The sequence below is a fragment of the Podarcis erhardii genome, assembly GCF_964252035.2.
Source record: "Podarcis erhardii genome assembly, chromosome: 5".
NCBI lineage: Eukaryota > Metazoa > Chordata > Lepidosauria > Squamata > Lacertidae > Podarcis > Podarcis erhardii.
This window is the reverse complement of record NC_138509.1, coordinates 93,454,582-93,475,264: the sequence shown is the minus strand read 5'-3', so window position 1 is coordinate 93,475,264 and position 20,683 is coordinate 93,454,582. Positions and strand designations below refer to the sequence as shown.

The window sequence follows — 20,683 nt, the reverse complement described above, 5'->3', positions numbered from 1 at the left end:
TCCATCTTCCATGTGGCAGCCCTCAAGATATTTGAAGATAGATGGCTGTCAGATCTCCTCTCAGTCTCAAACAGATGTGCCTTCTCAACCCCAGATTTACTCAGGTTCTCCCATGTGCGCATACTTCAGACACAAATGCATGTGCATTCTCAAAGCAACATGTGTGCCCAGATGGCATGAAGACTCCAACATCTGTGCAGGGCTGGTGCCACACCTGCAAGCAAGCCAGGGGTGAGGAACCTGCAGCTATACAGGCGTTGCTGAACTAGACATTTCCACAGCATCTTCAGGTAAAATAGGAATTTGTCCCTTGTCTGAAATCCTGAATAGCCACTGCAGTCAGCTAGCTGTGCCAATGGTCTGATTCAGCTCAAGGCAGCTTCCTACAGTGACGAGGCAGCTCAGTTGGTAGAGTGCGAGACTCTTAATCTCAGGGTTGTGGGTTCAAGCTCCACGTTGGGCAAAAGATTCCTGCACTGCAGGGGGTTGGACTAGATGACCCTCGGGGTCCCTTCCAACTCTACCATCTCTAGTATGTAGAGTCGTACCTTGGAGGTTGAACGCCTTAGCTCCCAAACAAATTGGCTCCCAGATGATCGAAACCCAGAAGTGAGTGTTCCAGTTTTTGAACGTTCTTTTGGAAGCCGAATGTCCGGTGCGGCTTCTGATTGGCTACAGGACGTTCCTGCAGCCAATCAGAAGCCACACTTTGGTTTCCGAACGTTTTGGGAGTTGAACCAATTTCCAGAACAGATTCAATTCGACTTCCAAGGTACGACTGTATGTCCCAACAGCCCCAGCCAGCTGGGCCATTACTCAAGCAAGGATGATGGGACTTGAGAATCCAGCAACACCTGGAGCACCACAGATCAGCTGCCCCCTGACCTAAGCAGAGCAGGCACGTGTCCCTGACGCAAGTTGCATCCTTGTCCCATTTTCAGATTTTTGCTGACCCGCATCCGACTCAAATGCTCCACCTGCAGCATGGGAAGATTGCGGCTTCATTTAGAGTCCCAAACAAAGCCAGCGTTTCAAAGCAGCCTCTCTCTCTCTCTCTCTCTCTCTCTCTCTCTCTCTCTCTCTCTCATCATTGCTTCTCATATTACAGCAGTGCCTAAAGGCCCCAGCTCAGGCAGAGCCCCATTATAGGCAGACAATGAGCGCTGGTCCTTGCATCCAACTCTTTTAATTACAGGACAATAGGCAGAGGGAAGAAAGGGAAGGTGGATTAGTAGCTGCTTTGTGAGAGGGACAAAAAAAAAAAGAAGGAACTATGTTACTTGTCCCAGGCTATGCTAGGAGCAAAATGGGAAGAGCTGGCTGCTAGAGCAAGCATAATAAAAAGATGAACAGGTGAACCACCTCTTCGCTTGGATCCTCAGCATCAGGACCAGAGGCTTTTTCAGCCAGAGACACTCACACTTCCCCAGGCATTTTCCAGATGTTTTAGGCTACAACTCCCATCAGCCCCCAGCCAACATTTGGTGGGAACTGTGGTCCAATATCTGGAAGGCAACAGGTTGGAGAAGGTTGATCTGATTTTGGTCAGTTCTTAACTTATGCTGAAGTTCGACCAACCAACCAACCATTACACCTTTTGTTTAGACAGGCTTACACAGTCAAGTAAAGTCTACCTGCTGCTCAATATCTCATGCACATATATTTGCACTAACTTGTATTTTGACTCTTTTACCGAGAATTCTAATGCATATTTTCATTCCATGTAAACTGCTTTTATGATCTGACAAATTCCATCACATAAATAAATAAAACAGAGGGCATAATGACACGTTACGCCTGGGATCATGTGACTGGCACCCACAATCTAACACTTCTTTCTCCAAAAAGCAGCCAGTAGAACAACTCAGTCTGGATGCAGGCTACAGCACCAGTCTGGAGTTTAACACTTTACCAACATCAGGTATGGGGCAACCTTTGGCTCCCGGCTGTTGCTGAACTAAAACTCGAATCAGTCATAGAATTGTAGAGTTGGAAGGCACCCCATGCAGGAATCTCAACAAGCGGTCCCCCGTCCAAACTGAAACCATACTGGACACTGCTTTGCTTTGCAAATGTGCTGGAAGATTTATTGCTGCACCACTTGTTCCTCCAAGGCCAATAATGATAGGAGCTGTAGTTCCAACAATGCCTGGAGGTCCACAGGTTCCCCAAAGCTGGGCTACCTGCTGACTTCCCCAAACTGACCACCCAAATATATGGGCAGAAATATATAATGGCATCAGGACGGGAGAGGTACATTTGCTTGAGGAAGCAGTGGTTGCCTCCCTCTCCTTTGCAAGGAAGCCTTGCTCCAGCTCACCCACACTCATGATTGCAGCTGCTTTTGGGAGAAGAAAATTACATCAGAAGTTCCTATCGCAAAACTCCAGCACAACATGTAACTTCGCCCTTTACTCTGGTTGTAGGGTGCAGCACGGCTGTTAGGTAGAATGAATGAGCTATGAGCCGGGACACATCCTGATCCAAATTCATGGTAGACACAAACTCACTCGCTCATGGGAATGGAGGGAGAGGCAGAGAGAGAGAGAGAGAGAGAGAGAGAGAGAGAGAGAGAGAGAGCTGCTTGCCTGTCAGTAACACAGGGATAATTGTGGGTTGCCTTTCAGGGTTGCTGTATTGATTTCCGAGATAAAACCAAGCACACATACATAAGAGCCTTGCTATATCATACCGAAGGCCCAAACGGTCCAGCATCTGCTTTCTACAAGGGCTGGCCTGATGGTGCCCAGCAGAAGCTTGGGAGCAGGATCTGACCACAACAGCAGTCTCCTCATTTGCTCCCCAGCAGCTGCTTTCCAGAGGCATGCAGCCTTTGGATCCTGGAGGTAAGAGTGCAGCCATCATGGGAGTAGTAGCCGCTGCCTGTCGGAAGCGAACCATCAATAAATCACACAAAGTACATGAAGTTAACTCTGTATTGGAAGAAACAAGGTCTGCTTGGGAGGGCCTAACGAAACCAGCAACTCTTCTTCTTCAGTGGGTCTTCCCCACAGCTGCCAAAGTCTCCTCCTCTCCTGGGTCTTTCCCAAGCAATCTGAGACTGGATTGGTGTGCCTACCTTTGCTCCTCCCGCTTCATACCTCTCCTGGTCCTGGGAGACCAGGGGGAAGGGGAGCTGGTTGCAGGAGATGAGGAGACACCCTGGGTTCTTCACCAGCCTGACTCATCTCTGTCTCTTGACCTCCCTCCCCTTCTGCTTCTGGACTGCTGTCTGCCACAGTGTCCCTCTGCTCACTAAACCCTGTTACCTCTTCAGCTTCCAACACCTCCTCCTCCCAGGCTTCTCCCTCTGACCACTCATCATCATCCCACCACCACTTCCCGGGCTCTGAGCTGTCTTCCCTTGGGGGTTCCCCATCTGATTCCTCTGTGTCCAGCCAACGCGTGACATCTCTGATAGCTTTAGCCTCCATAAATTTGCCTAACTCTCTTTTAAAGTCACCTACATTGGTGGCCTTCTTCACGTCTTGTGACAGGGAATTCCAGGATCTTACAGTGCCCTATGCAAAGCAGTATTTCCTTGTTCATCAATACCCCTTACCCGCTTGCAACCCACTACACCCTATGAAAGCCAGTACCTATTTAGAAAAGTTTAGGATGTGCCACAAAGGACTGCAATATAGTAGGAGGGCAAATCGACGAGCCACCTTCCGCAGACCTAAGCACTTTCACAAGCACAAAGCCACCAGCGGATACAACCCCACAACATTGACATGGCTCAAATCGACTGGCTGCAACACCATTCGTTGTGCTACTAATGAATTTTGTGACATTTCATTTTTTAACGAAATGGGATGCTTTCTGCAGGAAAATGCAGGTACAAGAGAGATGCAAGGGAAAGGGCTATGGGAGAAAATAGTAGTATTATAGGAAGTATTATTGTTGCTGTCAGCGTCAAGGTAAACAGAATTGCTGCTGTAAAGTAGCAATTTCTGCCACATAAGCACAGGGTCTCTAGTGTTCATCACCTTGAAAGTTTGAGAGGGCCACGGTTCATATATTTTGTATCAGCTAAAAGCTGGCCCCAAGACGGCTCCCATCAGCTCCAGCTGTGTCGTGTCATGGAACATCCACAAACAGTCTAACTTCGGAGTGGGAAGGGCTGTTCAAAAATGCTGCAAAAATAGTGGACAGATGTGGGGAGACCCATACATAGGGCATGGAAACAGAGTGTGCACACACTACTGGTAGCCAGAAGGTGGGAAAAGCAGAGTGCAACCCAAGCGACAAGGGGTCTAGGGCAATGAAATGTGAGGGGCATCACAGCTCAGAGATGGGGGATATAAAGTAGGCAAAGTGATAGTAGCAGGGATTTGAGGGAAGAGTAGATGGCTGCAGATGTCAGAGGGGTGTGGGTACTTGAAAGAAATACCAATGAAGAAAGTTCCACATAGGTCTTATCTTAGGACAGAGGAGGGAAAGGAACATATATTTGAGTTAGCCAACTTGCTCCCTGGGAACAGGCCTGTCATGCTGTGACTTTTAGGGTAGTTTTCTGTTAAAAACGACCCTGAGAAGAAATCCAACATGGGAACACTACCAGCTCCAGAAAGCCAGCGTGAAACCAGAAGGTCTCGCAGGGCTTTGAAGCCCAAAATATTATGCCGCCCTCCTGGGAAGTGACCCAGGTTGGATGCTGTGGCAGTGGCAGAACCAGTAAAGAGAAAGGAGGCCCAACTCACTTTCTCATGTCAGGATTTTCTTGGGGTTGGGGTGAAAAATAACTTCTAGCAGAACAACTGTGCGTTAATAATACCAGAAAGCTTCAAGCACAGCAGGCGCCCGGAAAATCAACGTCTGTTTGGAGGGCCCCAATGGGTACCTTGGAAACCACAAATTAGCAGGATGCCGGGTACAGTATTTAGTTCTCGGCACATCCAAGACCCCCAGCATGCGTCAACTCGAAGCCGTCCAACTCCTCTCCCCACAGCAGCGAGCCACGCCTGCGCAGACGTGTTGTGGCACTCTCTGGCTGCCATTATCCATTTTGCTCAAGGAGCACCGCAGCCGCCATTTTGGGCTCCTTCGACAGCTCCGGCAAGAATTCGAGGAAAGCGAGAGGACCAAAATGCACGGCTCTGCGGCGGCTTCCTTAAGGCAAATAACTTTCAGGTGGCTTAGCCGTGCGTGGACCCCAGAATCTGCAGCGAGAAAGTCTTACGAAGAATGTTTTCTGCACACATAAAATGTCCAGGAGCAGGCACACCTGTCTCGTGGCCACTCGCTTCCCGACAAGCTCCTCCTCAGTGCTGAGGGAAACATGAAGCCCGGTTCTCACTCACCTGCCACGGCCTGCACACTTGAGAGAGAGTCGGGTTCCAGGGGACGCTGTCTCCCCTGCCATTCCCTTCTTACTGACCCGTGGCTCTCCCTGCTTGACCTCCCCACCACCTCCGGCTCATCAATCACAGACTTCCCTCCGCTTGGCGGGGAAGGAGGGAGGGGAGATGTACATTTGCCTTGGTTCCCGGTTCCCCCTCCTTGCCAAGCAGCAAAGGGCCTCCCGGGCTCCAGCAGGCAAGCTGAGGGAACAGAGCAGCTTGCAGTTCTCCTCATATCAGGAATATCCGTCCAGCCCTGCCACCTCCTCTCCTGCCCCATCTGCTGAAACCGTGCGGCAAAATGTCTGCAGCGAGGGGGGAAAAGCCGCCGTTTGGCTTCTACTTTGTCACAAAGCGGACAAAAACACAGTGCTCGGCAGCTCCAAGCCACGGGTCTTCCTCGCCAATTTAAATTGGCGCAGGGTTTTTTGCGGCCCACCCTCAGTTTCTTGGCCTCCCCGCCTGCCGCGTGGAACCCGGACACGCCGTACCCAAACTCCCACACTGTTCTTGCCAACAACACTCAGCTCTCTGCTGCCTTTGGGCTGGCGCATGGATTTTGTCCCAGCCAAACCAAACTTTCAGTTTCAATCACAGCAACGGCACCAGCAGCCTGCATTCCGCCACTCTCTGAATGGCAAGAGCAGCAAACATGCTGTGACGCCACAGCAGTTCAGCCAATGGCTTTGGAGAGGGGGGTCGTGAGCCTGTGTCTGTTTCTCGAGAGTCTGATGTCTCCCAGACAACTCCTGTCATCTTCAACCATCGCCCAGGAGGGCTGAACCTGTTGGGAACTGTAGTCACCCACCCAGTTGGGGAAGGCTGCTCCAGAGGCAGTGAGAAACCACCCCTGTTCCTCACATACAACAAGCACGTTTTTCTTCCCTCTGCAAAACAGTGAAAAGAGCTCAGCAAGGAATGGGGAGAAGGGCCTCATTCTGATCTGGTGGCAACACACAGGTCATTGGACTGGGATTTCTTGTTCTCTCTCATTTTAGAAGAAATGTGTGGCCTCCTCTTTTCAAAGCTTCGAAAAAGAATATCGGAAGGCATTTAAGTGAGCTGCTTGCAGTATTTATAGCTATTTTTAGCTTTTTATAATCTTTGCCGGCAGTCGTGTCTTTGTACAGAGTAGTTATCCTCATTAATGGTTTCCATTGTTAAATCTAGATTTGTTTCTGTTACCTTTGTTCCCAATTCTTGTAAAATATTTATTTCTTTTGCTTTCTTTTGAGTTACCTTGAGAACCCAATTTGGTGGGGGTGGAAGGATATGGGGGAAAAAATCCTATAGGAGGGTTTGTGTTTTAGGAGGGAGGGAGCCCAGGCCGAAGATTCGTCATCACTGATCTATGAGCATTACCCAAGAAGGAGCTAGATAACGGCAACCAAGTGACCTAAAGATGGAGGATTTGTGGGGATTTTCCTCTCCTAAGCTAAGGAGGTTGGGGGGAAGTCATGGCAAAGGGTCATAAAAAGTTATTGATTGATTGATTGATTAAATTTGTATGCTGCCCTATATCCGTAGATCTTGGCGCAGTTCACAACATTTAAATAACAATATAAAAAACCCACAAAACACATTGCCATAATAAAAACAGAAACAAACCAATAACTCCCGCCTCCACAGCAACATTTAAAAGGGTGATGCAGAGAATACGAGATGAACTGCCCTCTCATATCACCCTCAACCTCAAGGAAGCTTTGTCCAAAGATAACATCTGGCTGTGCAACCAGGACGGGCGAAAGGAAACTCTACAAAATAAAATAAAAAAATTCCTTCCAGTAGCACCTTAAAGACCAACTAAGTTAGTTCTTGGTATGAGCTTTCGTGTGCATGCACACTTCTTCAGATACACTGAAACAGAAGTCACCGAGAGCCAGCACAGTCCGTAAGCCTCACCAGTCTTCCTCAACCTGGTATCTTCCAGATGTTTGGGCTACAATTCCCATCAGCCCCAGCCCAAAACATCTGGAGAGCACCGGGTTTAAGAAGGCTGAGCTATGTTAAGAGTGAGGTGCACAGATTTTTAATGCATAAGCAAGTCTTGCAAAGTGGTGCCCCACGTTCACAAATACGTCTATCGGAGGTTTATTTGGCCATGGTAGCTAACATGGAATCTTCAGATACAAAGTGGGAATATTTCTAAATACTGGCAAGCATGTGCAGAGAATGCATTATCTTTGTGCCCTGTTTGTAGCATTCCCAGCGATATCTGGTCAGTCAATGTCGGAATCAGGATCCCAGACTAAGTGGACCTTTGGCTTGACCCAGTGGAACTCTTTGTGAGTGGCATCGCTCAAATCATTCGCACATAGTCCTCATCCACACCAAACATTTAAAGCACTTTTATGCCACTTTAAACCATCATGGCTGCCCCCTTCCCACCAAAGAATTCTGTGAGCTGAAGTTTGCTACGGGTGCTGAGAGTTGCTAGACCATCCCTATTCCCTCACTGAGCTACAGGTTGCACAGTTCCCTGTGAAGAGGAATTGATTGTGAAACCACTCCGGGAATCGCAGTCCTATGAGGGGATTAGGGGCCTAATAGCAGTAGGAGTCTCAAAAAGAGATGGAAAAATTCTGGAAATTTTGAAGCACTTTCCCCTAGCCTTTCCAAGGAGGAAAACCAGAAAATTTGAAGTAAAGTTGAAACATGCAATACTTTCCTTCTTCACCAAACCTGAATTTATAATGCATAAAGATCTTCATAGGGTGAATTTTGAGCGAGTAGAACGACATTTTTAAAAGACACGTCACTCCTTACAAAGCAACATTCAAAACTCCTGGCTTCCTCCAAAGAAGCCCAGGAACTGTAATTTTCCAGGAGTTCTGGGAGTTGTAGCTCTATGATGGGAAACTACAGTTCCCACAGTTTTTGGGGGGGCAGGGGGCAGCGAGGATGTGCTTCAAATGTACACGCACCCAGGGTCCTGATGAACACCAAAATTGCCAGCAGCTTCACAAACTAATTTAGGCAGCATTCACACAAAACAGCCAGGCAAAATGAACTCCTCTCCTACCCTGCCAACCTCGCAGCAGCGCCCGAAGTTGCGGGTGGGAGAACCACCTTTTCCAGTTCCTTTTGCAGGTTCTTCTCCTGGGAGGGGAGGAAGAAAACAAGCGGGGGGTGGGGGTGGGAAAGTAAGCGAGAGAGATGTGCCGGGAGAAGACGACGACTTTTATTGGAAAGACTTAGCCCCACAGACGGAGCGGCTCTGAAAGTCAACAAATTTAGCTGGCAAGCACATGGCCCCCCAAAACGGCCCTTTGCCAAAATTTCCCTCCCCGTCCCGCGCCTGGGGCAGTTACCCGAATCTCTGAACGGCCCTCCGCTCACTTCCTCCCGACGTGCGAACGCTAAACCCATCTGGAACTGTTTAAACCTAAATATCCTCCTCCTCTCCCCCCCCCCAATAAACTCCCCAGTCCAAACTCTAGATTCCTCCGAAGTTAAAACAAGCAGAGAGAGAGAGAGGCAGAGGGAGAAGGGGCAACAAGAGAAAAGTGCCAGGGCCTGGCTCGATGGCGCTTTCTCTCTCCCTCTCTCCCCCACTTTTCATTTTCAGTTTAATTTCTGCGGGACTAGGATAAATCTGTCCCTGGCAATTGGTCAAACCCGACACGTTTTTCTCGTTAATAAGTAAAAAGGGGGCCTCGGGTTCCTCGCTGTCGGTGCGTGCGGAAGACGCACGGCGCTGCCACCCCTTCGACACCCCCTCTGCCTGCGCTGCCAAGCAACTCCAGAACCAGAGTCCCTTCCTTTCTCTCATTCTCCAGGGGTCCGAGAGGCAACGAAGCCCCTTCCCCTCCTGCCGGAGCAGGCAAGGGCTTCTCCCAGAAGTCTCAGCCAGAGCAAATGCTGCTATAGAAAGAGGTGGTTTTGGGACGGGACTTCAGCAGCGACCGGAGGGCCTCTGTCCAGCCCTTTCTGAAGCGGCAAAGGAGAGAAAAAGCTGCTCAGGATCATAAAGATAACCCTCTTAGTCCTCGGGCGAATCCATGCAACTTCAGTGTCAAATGCAGCCTTCCCACATACAAACACATGCAAAAAACCCACCAAAATCCCAGAGCTGGCATGCATGCTCTCGATTATAAACCCGTCTGAAGTTCCTACATGTTTCCTACATTTCACATTCCAAGGTGGGGGCTTGGGGGGGGAACAGGTGCAGGGGAAAGCTGCAGGCTCCTAGAGACACAAGAGGAGGAAAAACACACACAAACAAAAACAAGAAGCCCATCACACACACCAGAGCAACAAGAGGGTTCCTATGTGCTGGGGAAACGGGCGACACGATGGCTTTAAGGAAGCCATGGGGCCTGGGCTGACTTTCACAGCAACGGGGAAAGGGTCCGAATATTGCGCTGTTGCTGTTATTTCCCTTGCACGGAATCACACTTCCTTGCAAACATTTCCATCTTTTCTTTCCCCTGCAAAAGTGAGCATTTGAAATGTCCTATGTGTCTTCGATAGCCATTTACATTTTTCTGTTGTGAACCGCTCTGGGATCTTTGAATGAAGGGTAGCATACATGTTTAAATTAATAATAATAACAACAAAAATGAGCATTTATTATTATTATTAATAATAATAATAATAAATGCTCATTCTTTCTTGTATCTCCACTGCATGTCTGAAATGCAGCTTTTTTAACAAAGGAGAAGATAAACCCTACTAGACAGCAGCGCTCGCTGCTAAGAGGTATCCAACACAATCCCTCAAGTTACAAAATTTCAGTGGCATGTCTGTGCAGGGAGCTCATATCACTCCAAAAACATTGCTCAAAGGGGCCTGGCTCAGCCAGGCCCAGATTTAAGTCCCATTTTCATCTTACGCACCACCCAAACAAAGCCATGGCATCAAATACACACACACAAATTCCAGCTGAATTTAGCAGAGGGGTTTGAGAAGGATCTACTTAGGCCAAGCTCCATGGCTGGCAGATCTCACATGCAGAAATGGAGGATAGTTCACAGAAGCTGTGGGGCTACGGCACTAGCTCCACCTTCTCCAACCTGGTGCCCCCTCCAGATGTTCTGGACTACAATTCCCATCATCTGCTGCCATCATGGCACAGGTGATGGGAGGGTGGCAGGCTGAGGAAGGAAGCTCTAGCATTCTTCCATGGTGCCAATGTGCTGCCCACAAAAGAACAGACCCAGATTCCATCTGAAATGTGCACATGCAGTTGTCATGGCCAACACTTCTTCTCAAACCCGCCAGAGACAAGCAACTTCTCTCAGGTGGCAGCCAGACACAAGGCTACAAGAAACTACTCCTTTCACCTAAAGTTGCTGTCTATTCCACAACCGTGTAGCAGGCCCCCTTCTGCTGCAAGACATGCCCCACCCCAAAGGATGCAGGAGAGCAGGACCTTAAGGACGGCGAACAGATTCTGCTTTCCAGCCACACGCTGTGCAGTATTAATTATGGCAGTCAATCTAGCCGCCATTTTGACTCCTCCACCTGCCAATAGCCTCTAATGAGAGGCCAAATCGTTACACTATCTTTTGTTCCCCGGATGTGATCTTTGTGGAGTCACAACAACCTGCTCCCTCATTAAGGCTGCATCTCCACATAGTGGCTTTGTGGAAACAAGAAAGCTCAAGCGAGGGTGTGCTGCCATATTTGCAAGCGGAGACACATGTAAACACACAAACGAAAATGCCCACACGAGATGATGCCCCGTAACATGGAGCAATATGGTTTGGGGATTCCGGTTTTACGGATGGGAATCCCTCAAGTTCTGGAAACCCTGTCTGATGGGACAGCTTGGTCTTAAGTGGAAAAAACTGGACATCTGACCAGTCAGTCTATTTGGCAAAGAGGGAAGAATCCCAAAATGGGGGTCCGGGGGGGGGCAAAGCAACACAAGCGCCTATGTGACGTGGCTCCAGAACCCTCTACTTCATGCTCCCAGCCGGAGAGAACATGGTTCCCCGCACATGCGTGCTGATGCCTGCCTGCCCCCTTCCCTCATGCTTGGCACCACAAGGAGAAGCTGAACCTGGAAAAACCAGTTTGCGTCGGCACCGCAGGTAAGTAAAAGCGGGCCTGGAAGAAAAACACAACACAGAAAACAACACGTGAGCCCGTGATTCAGGTTCCTTGGGATGTTTAATTAAAACCTGCCGAGTACCCAGTCGCCAGCAACCGCCAAAACCAGCCTGCGGGAAGAAAGGGGGAAACACAACCGAATATTTCATGCACGATGCCAGCCTTGACAAGAACTTTAAAAAGGAGGAGGAGGAGGGAAAAGCCCCAAATGCCACCACAAAGGGTGCTTGGGCACGAATCGTCCAGCACTAGGGATTCCCCACCATTAAGGGAAATGGAGGGAACATAGATCATTTTAGCCCAAGAGAGTCAGCATCATGATCAGCCTAGCGCTTGCCCGTGTAGCTCGAGGTGAAGCTCAGTTAGGCGCCGAGAAAATAAGAAGATGAGAGCAAGGAAAGTATAGAAAGTACAGAGAACACCGTCCCGGGAGGGGGGACCCTCAGAAGTCCACGCAGCTCGTCTTGTAAGCTTGCCCTCGTCGCCAATTAGCCGGCTGCTCTTCTGGGCACAAAGGAACAGCCTCTCTCTCCCCCCAGACGGATGAGCCAGCTTGCAAGGAATGGGAGATTTAATGAGCTCGGCCAGAGCTTCCCGAGTTCTGTGACCAGATTCCCCTCAGCCTTATCCTAAAGCATCAACAAAACAGCAGGCCGAGCGTCCCCGCCGAGAGAGGAGGCAGTTCAGTGAACTGTAATTAAAAGAAAGCAAATCTCACTCCGTCAGGGAAATACCTGGCAGCGCATCTATAGAATCGGGAGGGGAGAAAACGCGACGTTGCACGCGGACGCAGCACGCACATCATGCTACGTCAAAACATGCGCCTAAATACGTGCATTGTGCTACACTAGACTGGGAGCCCACTGCCACAGAAACAAATGCACTATAGAATTCAGCCAGGCTTTATAGAGCTAAAATGCGCCTCCCAAACCAGCCTCCATCTTCGCTCAACTCAAGCAAAACTTGGGAAAGGATGAACACGCTTCCCTCCTGACCCACTTAATGCCACAAGCACCCCCGCGCTCCACATTAAACTAATGGGAAACAACCTCTCCCACCACCCAGTTCTGTATTTACATTGACCTGCATGGGCTTCACCCACAAAGAGGTGTGATGGTGGGAAAATCCACTTTTTAAACCGCACCTTTAATCGCTAGCGTAGTGGTTAAAGGGTCTTATGGGATAACTTCTGGGCATTTAGTGATCTTATGTAGCTGCTCTGGAGAACAGGGAGTTGAGCGTAAACTGAAATGTGGTCCCCTCCGCTTTCCATTTGTCCCCAATATCCTCCTCCTCCCAGTGTCTCAGCAAAGAGTTATTCATTTACCCAGTCATGGGAATACAGGGGGCGGAGGAGCCCTTTGCAAAAGTGGAGAGGTTAATTGTGCCCCAATCCCTTGGTGCAGTGTCCGGGTGCAAGCTAGCCAGGACAAAGGAAAAGGAAACCCTCGAGGGAGGTTTTGCAGGGACAGGAGCTGCTCTTGTCCATCTTGCCCCTACAGAGTTTGTGCCTCTTTGTGCGCAGGTGAGCAGGCAGGAAGAAGAAAAGGAACCTGTCCTTTGCCATTGTTCCCAAGCCAGTATTATTAATTCCTTCCCTTGCGCTCAGCCCTGGGGGGGGGGGGGAGCACAGGGCGTCAGAAGCGCTAAGAGGTATAGAAAATGTGATTTAATGCAGTTTAAATTAACGGCGTATCGTTTTTCTCTCTCTTTCCAGCAGAACAGGAGTGGGATGGTCCCAAGCAAGGGAAGCAGCAAAAACTGAGCAAAAGGGAAAGAAGAGAAAGCTTGCATTTTCCAAAAGCGCTCCTCCTTTCCCTCCTGCGCTCTTCGGCCGAGCAAGGGAAACCTATTCCCGTGGGGTCTCGGCTCCCCAGCCCAGCTCGCCTCTCTTCGCCTTCAAGTGCCTTTGCCAGAGAAAGCCGCCGCCGTTGCTTCTGGGCCAGAGCATTCCTGCTCCGGCAGGCTGAGGCGCTGCTGAACCAGAGAAGAAAAACACACTGTAACTTCAAACAGACCCAGCACGCTTGCACAGAAATCTGGGGGAAGGAACCATTTTCTTCCCAGCCCTTACAAAGCCCTCTGTGACTCGCTGCTGAAAAGCAGGCTTCTCCACACACACACACACACACACACACACACACACACACACCCCGCTCTCCTCCTCGGCCCCTCGACGTCTCCCCTTCTGCGCTCCCTCGCAAAGAAACTGGACTCTCCACCAGGCTCCCGATAGGTCAAGCCAAGTGGAGCAGCGGGGAGGAGAGGGAGAAGGAGCACAATTGAACAGAGTTGTGTTGCATTTTTTTAAAAAAAGCCCAGACACAAGTCTAAAAATGTGCACGCTCACACCCCAGCCGACCGCAAAATCCCAACTCTCACGGGTCAGGACGCAGAGGTAACAAAACTAGCTGGGAGTTACACATTTCTGGCACCGAAACCTGACAGGGCAGCGCGAGGTGGCAGAATCCCCGGTTACTAGCAGCTGCGGTTTATATAGAGTGTGCGCATATGGATTTATTGCTGCTATGGATTTATTATTAGCACTAAAGTAATGCATACACTAGATTTACAGTAACTGCTCAAAAACGGCACAGTCTGGATCAGGAAGCAGCTTTTTTAAACAGCTTGGGGGGGGGGGGAACCAACAACACAATGTGCATATTATTTTTATTTTTAAGTGCGGGCCCCCGCCCCACAAAAAGGGAATGTAAGAGCGCATTCCTGGTGATCTTAAGGGTCAAGCGACCCTGATTCGCAGAGTTAAGTCACAACATATGCCGCACACGTCACTGCTCGGTTTACACGCAGCCCAGCTGGAACAAAAGGCAGAGCAGGAAAAGTGCAGGCTGAGAAGCCAACTCTCCAACCCACCCAAGAACACGCCCCGCGGACCCCAAGCAAGCGCCCCGCGGAGAGCGCCTGGCACGAAGCTGAGGCGCAAACTCCTCCGTCTGCAAGGTGGTGCTCTTTTTAAATACACACACTTAAGGGAAACAGTTAAAAAAGGAACAGGGAAAAAGTGTTGCCATTCCTGAGCAAGCCTTTCTATAGCCTCCGATTTGCTCTTCGTTTAGGAGGTTAACGGGGACCTGATCTCCGTGACAAGCTGCCACCCCATTTTCTCAAGCAGGACAGGACAAAGACGCATTGATCTACATAGGCCTGACAATCTCAGCGGGAGAGAACGGAAGAAACTTAAGGGAAACACCTGAAGTGTGGAGCGTGGCAGACACTGTACCCATGCAGCACACCAGGTCAGGGAAATCAGAACACCAAGACGACAAAGAGAAGGTAGGCAGACTTGCAGAACCCACAACACTGGTTTTAAGTCTTGTAATGTGTCCCCTTCACAAAGCCAAGATATCTTTGCGGGTTTGGAGTGGTTTCTGATACAATTTGGTGACATGCCTGGGCTGTCCCCATCTGGACAAATGGAGCTGCATATATGGAACAAGAAAAAAAAATCTATCCCTCTGCAGGAATTTCCAATTCAGTGTAAAAGGCCCTTGTTCCCCAGGAGTTAAATTATCTTGGAGAAAGGGAGATATTCCACGAAGTGGCTGCCTGCCTGTGTTGATGCCTCGCCTTCCAGCTGAGGCAGTTTCCAAAAAGGCGGAAAAGCTCCAACCTTGTTCTGCACAAAAGGAGCCAAGGTAATTTGGAAGGAGGCATGTTTCTTGAAAATCTCAGAAGGAGCCAAAAAGGGTTCCTTACACACACACACACACACCCTCCCACCCCTTCTCTTTCTCTCTCTCATTTCACCACAAACCCAGCGCCTTTGCCATCCCAGCGAAAGAATGTGCCTGTGAAGGAAAACTTGAAGCCAGCGTCAAACAGGGGAGAAGAAGAAAGGAAGTCAAAAGCATGTTTTGTATCCTAGAGAAGCGATGCTGAAGCTGGCAGGTTTTAAGATCTGATGTATTTGGGGAAATTCACAGGAGCTACTTTTAAAGACACAACTTCCATATTTGTGTGAAGGGGAGGCTGGGAGGTAGCTGAAGAAATGAGGCTGCCTATTAAGAAAATTCCCCAGCACTGATTTTTGAGAATGTGTCACATATGTCTGCATTCCAGCTTCTGTGCTGTTCTTCTTGTGCATGCTGAAAACATGTTTTCCCCCCTCCTCATTTTGACAAGATTCAGAACACAAAGGGCAAGATGAACCAAAAATTTTCCTGAGCTTGTTCAAACGCCCAACACCTTTTCTCTGGTGGGACAAAAGCTCGTGATTCCCACGCATTTGGCAAAATGACTAAAGTTAAAACTTCTACCAGAACTGGAAAACAACCAGTTTTCTCTCCTCTGGTCTTGCAATTCAACTGAGTTGCAAGCCTTTCGTCCTGGTTCTTGAACGCTCAACCTTTTGGCGAGGCTAAAGAGACAATTTCTGGCCTTCAGGACTGAGGGGTTGTGGAAAAGCAAACTTGAAATCTGCCTACACCCAAAAGGAACATTAATGTCTACTGTTCTTTTGCTGAAGATAGGAAGTATATGGGGGGAGATTCCACTAGAATACAAACCTCTCCATTTCTGCTAAAATTGTGCTTTATACTAAACAGAAGTATCATTTGGGCTTAGGGCAGGAATAGGATACTCAGGTGGCTCCAACAATTTCTGCAGACTCGGAACTTTTCAGTGAGACATCTATGCTGTGAAATGCAACAATTAAGTAAGCCACTACTCTTACGTGTGAGGCTCTCTTACAGAAGGAACTAATTTTAAAACAAACTCTGAACTTGGCTTTTTTATTTTTAAAGTCTACCATGAACTGCTTCATTTCACAGCTTTGCTTTTCTGTTTAATGCAGGTCAAGTGACAGAAGTGCCTTCTCTGCCTCCCCGGTTCCCAATCTGAAGAAGACAACGGCCTGCTCCCACAGCCAGAAGAAAGCAGTCCAAAGAGCTGAGAAAAGAATGCAAACCCACATGCTTAGCTGCAAAGGTCTAAAACTCACCCGCAGTCAAAAGCATGGCGAAATTAGGAACTTTACGGATAGTACTTGACAGCTCTGAGGACCTCTTCTCTCTCATCAGCCACTTACAACACAACCGCCCTCCAAAATTTAGCTGAGCCAACTCTCAGCAACCCACACAACGGGGAGCAGGGCCAAGGCAGGTCAGCTGGCCACCAGCTTCCTTCGCTTGCCCCCCAATTTCGAAGCTGGACCTCAACGTTAAGCAAGGATGGTGGCCCTATCTAACGCCACGGTTCAGAAAGTGGGGGGGCGGAGGATCTAAGCTAGAAGACCCTGGAAAGACCAGAGACTGGATCTTAGGCCAAGAGGGCATGCTTTGGACTTGATTATTTTCATCAAGGCTGCCACAGATCTGTGAAACAGAGGCTGGAGGGCAGAAGAAGGGGCCAAGTGTTTGAATGGAGGGGGGTAGGGCGGAGGTGGAACAACTGCCCATCCCAAACAGACAGGGACAATGGCTTCTCTCCAGGCACCCATCCAAGGCAATGGACGAGTTCTGGGGCTGTGTATGTGGGCTCAGGACAGCAGACACCTCTGGAGGCTGCCTCTCCATTCTGATGTCCGATATATTGATAAAGGTTGAAAGGGTTCCTGACTCTGAAAAAGGGTGGGGTTCTTAAGCACCCCCGGTACCCCCCAAAACGCAAAGATTTAGTGTGTGTGCTTCCGCAGAATTCAATGTGCATTGCATGTACACATGCTAAGGTGAGTGCCAAGCTGAGGTTTTCATCATTTTGCTCTCTCGGAATGGGGATCCCCCGACGGAGAGGCCGATCCCCGCGGGAAATCCACCCCCCCCACTCCACTGCCCCCCAAGGGATCCGCGGGGCCTCACCTTCCAATGCGCGGCAGCCGCCCGGCAGCAGAAGCAGCAGCACCACCGGGAGCAGCGGCTGGGGCGCCCCCGGGCGGGCCGCGGCCATCGCGGGGCCGGAGCCCGGCGGGGCGGCTACAGAATCCCGAGCCCCCGGGGCGGGCGCGGACCTCCGGCGCGTCGCTGCCGCTGCTCCTCGGCGGGGAGCGCACGGTCCGCCCCCGGCGTCGGTTCGGCGTCCGGCGGGCTGATCTTTGCACCCAAAAAACCTCCCGAAATTAAACTCCTCCAGGCTCCAGCGGGTCGATCCGGTAGTCCCGGGCGGTCCCGAAAGGCGCTGTCCGCCCAAGGCGCCTCGTACTCCGCCAAAGAGAGACAACAGTCCTGCCCTCCCTTGCTCGCCCGACCCCGCAGCCCGGGCGGAGGTGGCTTTGGACGGGCGCCCTCCGGAACCTCTCGCCGGAGCGGGTCTTCCGACGGCACCAGAGTTCCGCGCGCCTCTCCCCGGACGCCGCGCTCCGGGGGGCTCCCTTGCTCGGGTCCGGGGGACTTGGAGCGGCTCAGAACCGGCCGGGGCTTCTCCAGGCGACCGCTCCGGTCCGCGATGCGGACCGCGGATCCCCGCTCGGCTTGCTAAGCTCGGCTTTCTCTTGCGCTGCTGCTGGGTCGGAAGCGAAGCGGGCTAGTCCAGGCCCTTGCGGACGGTCCGGTGCTGAAGCGCGGCAGGGCTGGAGTGCCGGGATCTCTCGCGCCCCACACTCGGTTTTCTCTTGGGTCCGCGCCGGGCTGGGGATTCCCGCAGAGGGTCCTCCTCCCCGGCTGGAGAGACCCGGGAGGCTCGGGGCGCGGCAGGCTGCAAGCGACTCGCGGGCTCCGCACGCAGCCAGCGCCGCCCCTCGCTCGGGGATCCTCTCTCGGCCGCTCACGCTCTCGCTCTGGGCGCTCCTGCCAAGGCGCCGCGGCTCAGACCCAGGGGGAGGAGCCCGGCTGCCAATCGCGCCCAGGGCCCCGCCCCCGGCAACCGGGCGCCCGCTCAGCGCGGGCCAGGCGCAGCGGGAACGCCCCTAGCAACGCCAAGCCTCGCGCTGATTGGGCGGCCGGCGTCCTCTGGGTTGCCGCCTCCCGATGTGGGGAGGCGGGGCTCCGAGGGAAAGATGAATTGGAAAGGGCGGGCGCTCCGAGACCAGCTCTCAAGGCTCACTGGCCGGGCGGGAGGCACGCGAGGAGGGTGCTCCACCTAGTGGCCGAGTGGGGAATTGCCAGCTATTAAAGTGCTGCGGTAGGAGGTGGGGGGCTCCCATTCATGAATGGGCAGGATGACATGGGAGGCGGGGGGAGGGGAAGCCTGAGAGTTAACAAAAGATGGGAATAAAGAACTCCGCAGCCGCAGCAGCATGGAGATAGCGGCAGATTTCGCAGATATGGCATGGTCAGGATTTCCCCAGATACTCATGCGAGCAGGTAGATGAGCCACGTGCTGACATAAAGTCTTCTGCTAAGTATAGACCCTATACTTTTGATGCTGCAAAATGTGTCCTGCAACAAGCCAGTGAGATACTAGAACTGCCTTAGTGGGGGAAGCACAATGTGTTGCCCGCATGTCATTTCACTTCATTAGTTGTTCTGTGATGCTTCTCCCAATATCACCACAATATTGCCATCTGGAGAGGCACTCTTGAGCTACAGCTCTTAACATGCGACAACAGCAACAATGTCCGTTTGCAGTATAAAAAAAGTTATGGGTTTTCAGCAGGAAGTTATGGATCCTGCACCAACTGGAAAGGAGGCAGTGTGCTTGGCACTTATAAGCAACTCATGGCGTTGTTGTTGGCCTCCATCTGTCTCGAGAGACAATGGAGTGTGCCTCCAGGGGTGAAGTCAAACTGCTGCATTAGCAGCAATGAAGTGACCTCCCCAGGTTGCAAGCCTGGGCAATGTATGGAGCTCCTGGGCTGCCCAGATGACAAGACCCTCCTCTCGGCCTCACTGATGGGATCCACAGGAGCCAGCTGGGTTGGAGGAGTTGCCAGAAGGAGGTGCACGAGGTGCCACTGAACCATCTTAGGAACTCTACTCCAGATTTGTGTAAAGTTTAAAAGGTAAAGGTACCCCTGACCGTACGGGCCAGTCGTGTCCGACTCTAGGGTTTTGCGCCCATCTCACTTAAGAGGCCAGGGGCCAGCGCTGTCCGGAGACACTTCTGGGTCATGTGGCCAGCATGACGAAGCTGCTCTGGCGAGCCGGCACCAGCGCAGCTCACGGAAACACCATTTACCTTCCCGCTATAAAGCGGTACCTATTTATCTACTTGCACTTACGCAGCACCATCAGTGTACACAGGAATTTTTAGTTTAGAGAATGCCCATAAAAGGTAAAGGGACCCCTGACCGTTAGGTCCAGCCGCGGACAACTCTGGGGTTGCGACACTCATCTCGCTTTATTGGCCGAGGGAGCTGACGTACAGCTTCTAGGTCCTGTGGCCAGCATGACTAAGCCGCTTCTGGCAAACCAGAGCAGTGCACGGAAACACCATTTACCTTCCCACCAGAGTGATACCTATTTATCTACTTGCACTTTGTGCTTTCGAACTGCTAGGTGGGCAGGAGCTGGGACCGAAAGACGGGAGCTCACCCCGCCGCGGGGATTCGAACCGCTGACCATGCGATCGGCAAGCCCTAGGCACTGAGGTTTTACCCACAGCACCACCCGCGTCCCCTAAAGTTTACTCCATAGCAATTTCTTCTCCTGAAGACATCCCACATGGCAGTGGAAGTTTAGGACCAGTGTTTTCCTTCCCCTTCCCATGTGGACGCAGAGGCGGAGCAACCTGTTCCAGTACCTGGTGTGGTGTTTGTCCCAGGGGGTGTGATGCGCTCCTGAGGGGGTGGTGACACACCGCCCGCAGGGGCATGGTATGCATCGCAAGGATGTGGTGCACACCCCAGGGGTGTGGCATGCATACTGGGAGTGCACGGCGAGCAGCGCATAACCCAGGAGGTGCCGCCAATTGGGAGCCAGCATTTTGTCTCACCCCCTTTGGAATGGCACCCAGGGTGGACCACCCCCCTGCCCCCACCTCAGAACGCCCCTGTGTGGATGAGCCCTATCTACCCCTCACTTCCCTCTACAGTGGTAGCTCTGGTGGCGAACGGGATCCATTCCGGAGGCCCGTTCGCAACATGAAAAGAGCGCAACTTGCAGCGGCATGTCTGCGCACGCGCGGGTTGCGATTCGGTACTTCTGCGCATGATGTCATTTTGCGTTTCTGCGCATGCGCGAGCAGTGAAACCCGGAAGTAACCCTTTCCAGTACTTCCGGGTCACCGTGGGACGTAACCTGAAAGAACGTAACATGAAGCAAACGTAACATGAGGTATGACTGTGCAGTGCAGAAACTGTCTTCTTCACCATTGGACCCCTTATTGGTCTGATCTGCTCAATCCACCTAAGGCTTTCTTCAGATGCAGGGGAACTCTCTAACTCCCCGAGG

General features: G+C 51.2%; 1 protein-coding gene across 3 annotated transcripts in view; it reads right to left on the bottom strand.

The window, feature by feature from the left end:
• The window catches only part of EPHB3 (EPH receptor B3), an 88,064-nt gene extending 69,939 nt beyond the window's left edge, over positions 1 to 18,125 (bottom strand). For 2 of the 3 annotated variants that reach the window (XM_081862226.1, XM_081862227.1), the window contains exon 1: positions 17,216 to 18,125. In XM_081862226.1, coding sequence (XP_081718352.1) covers positions 17,216 to 17,303 — 88 coding nt within the window. In that variant the 5' untranslated portion in view covers positions 17,304 to 18,125. Of the gene's footprint in view, positions 1 to 16,359; positions 16,391 to 17,215 lie in introns of those variants that run through there. The other variant, XM_081862228.1, reaches the window with a different exon arrangement.
• Positions 18,126 to 20,683: the final 2,558 nt, after the last annotated feature.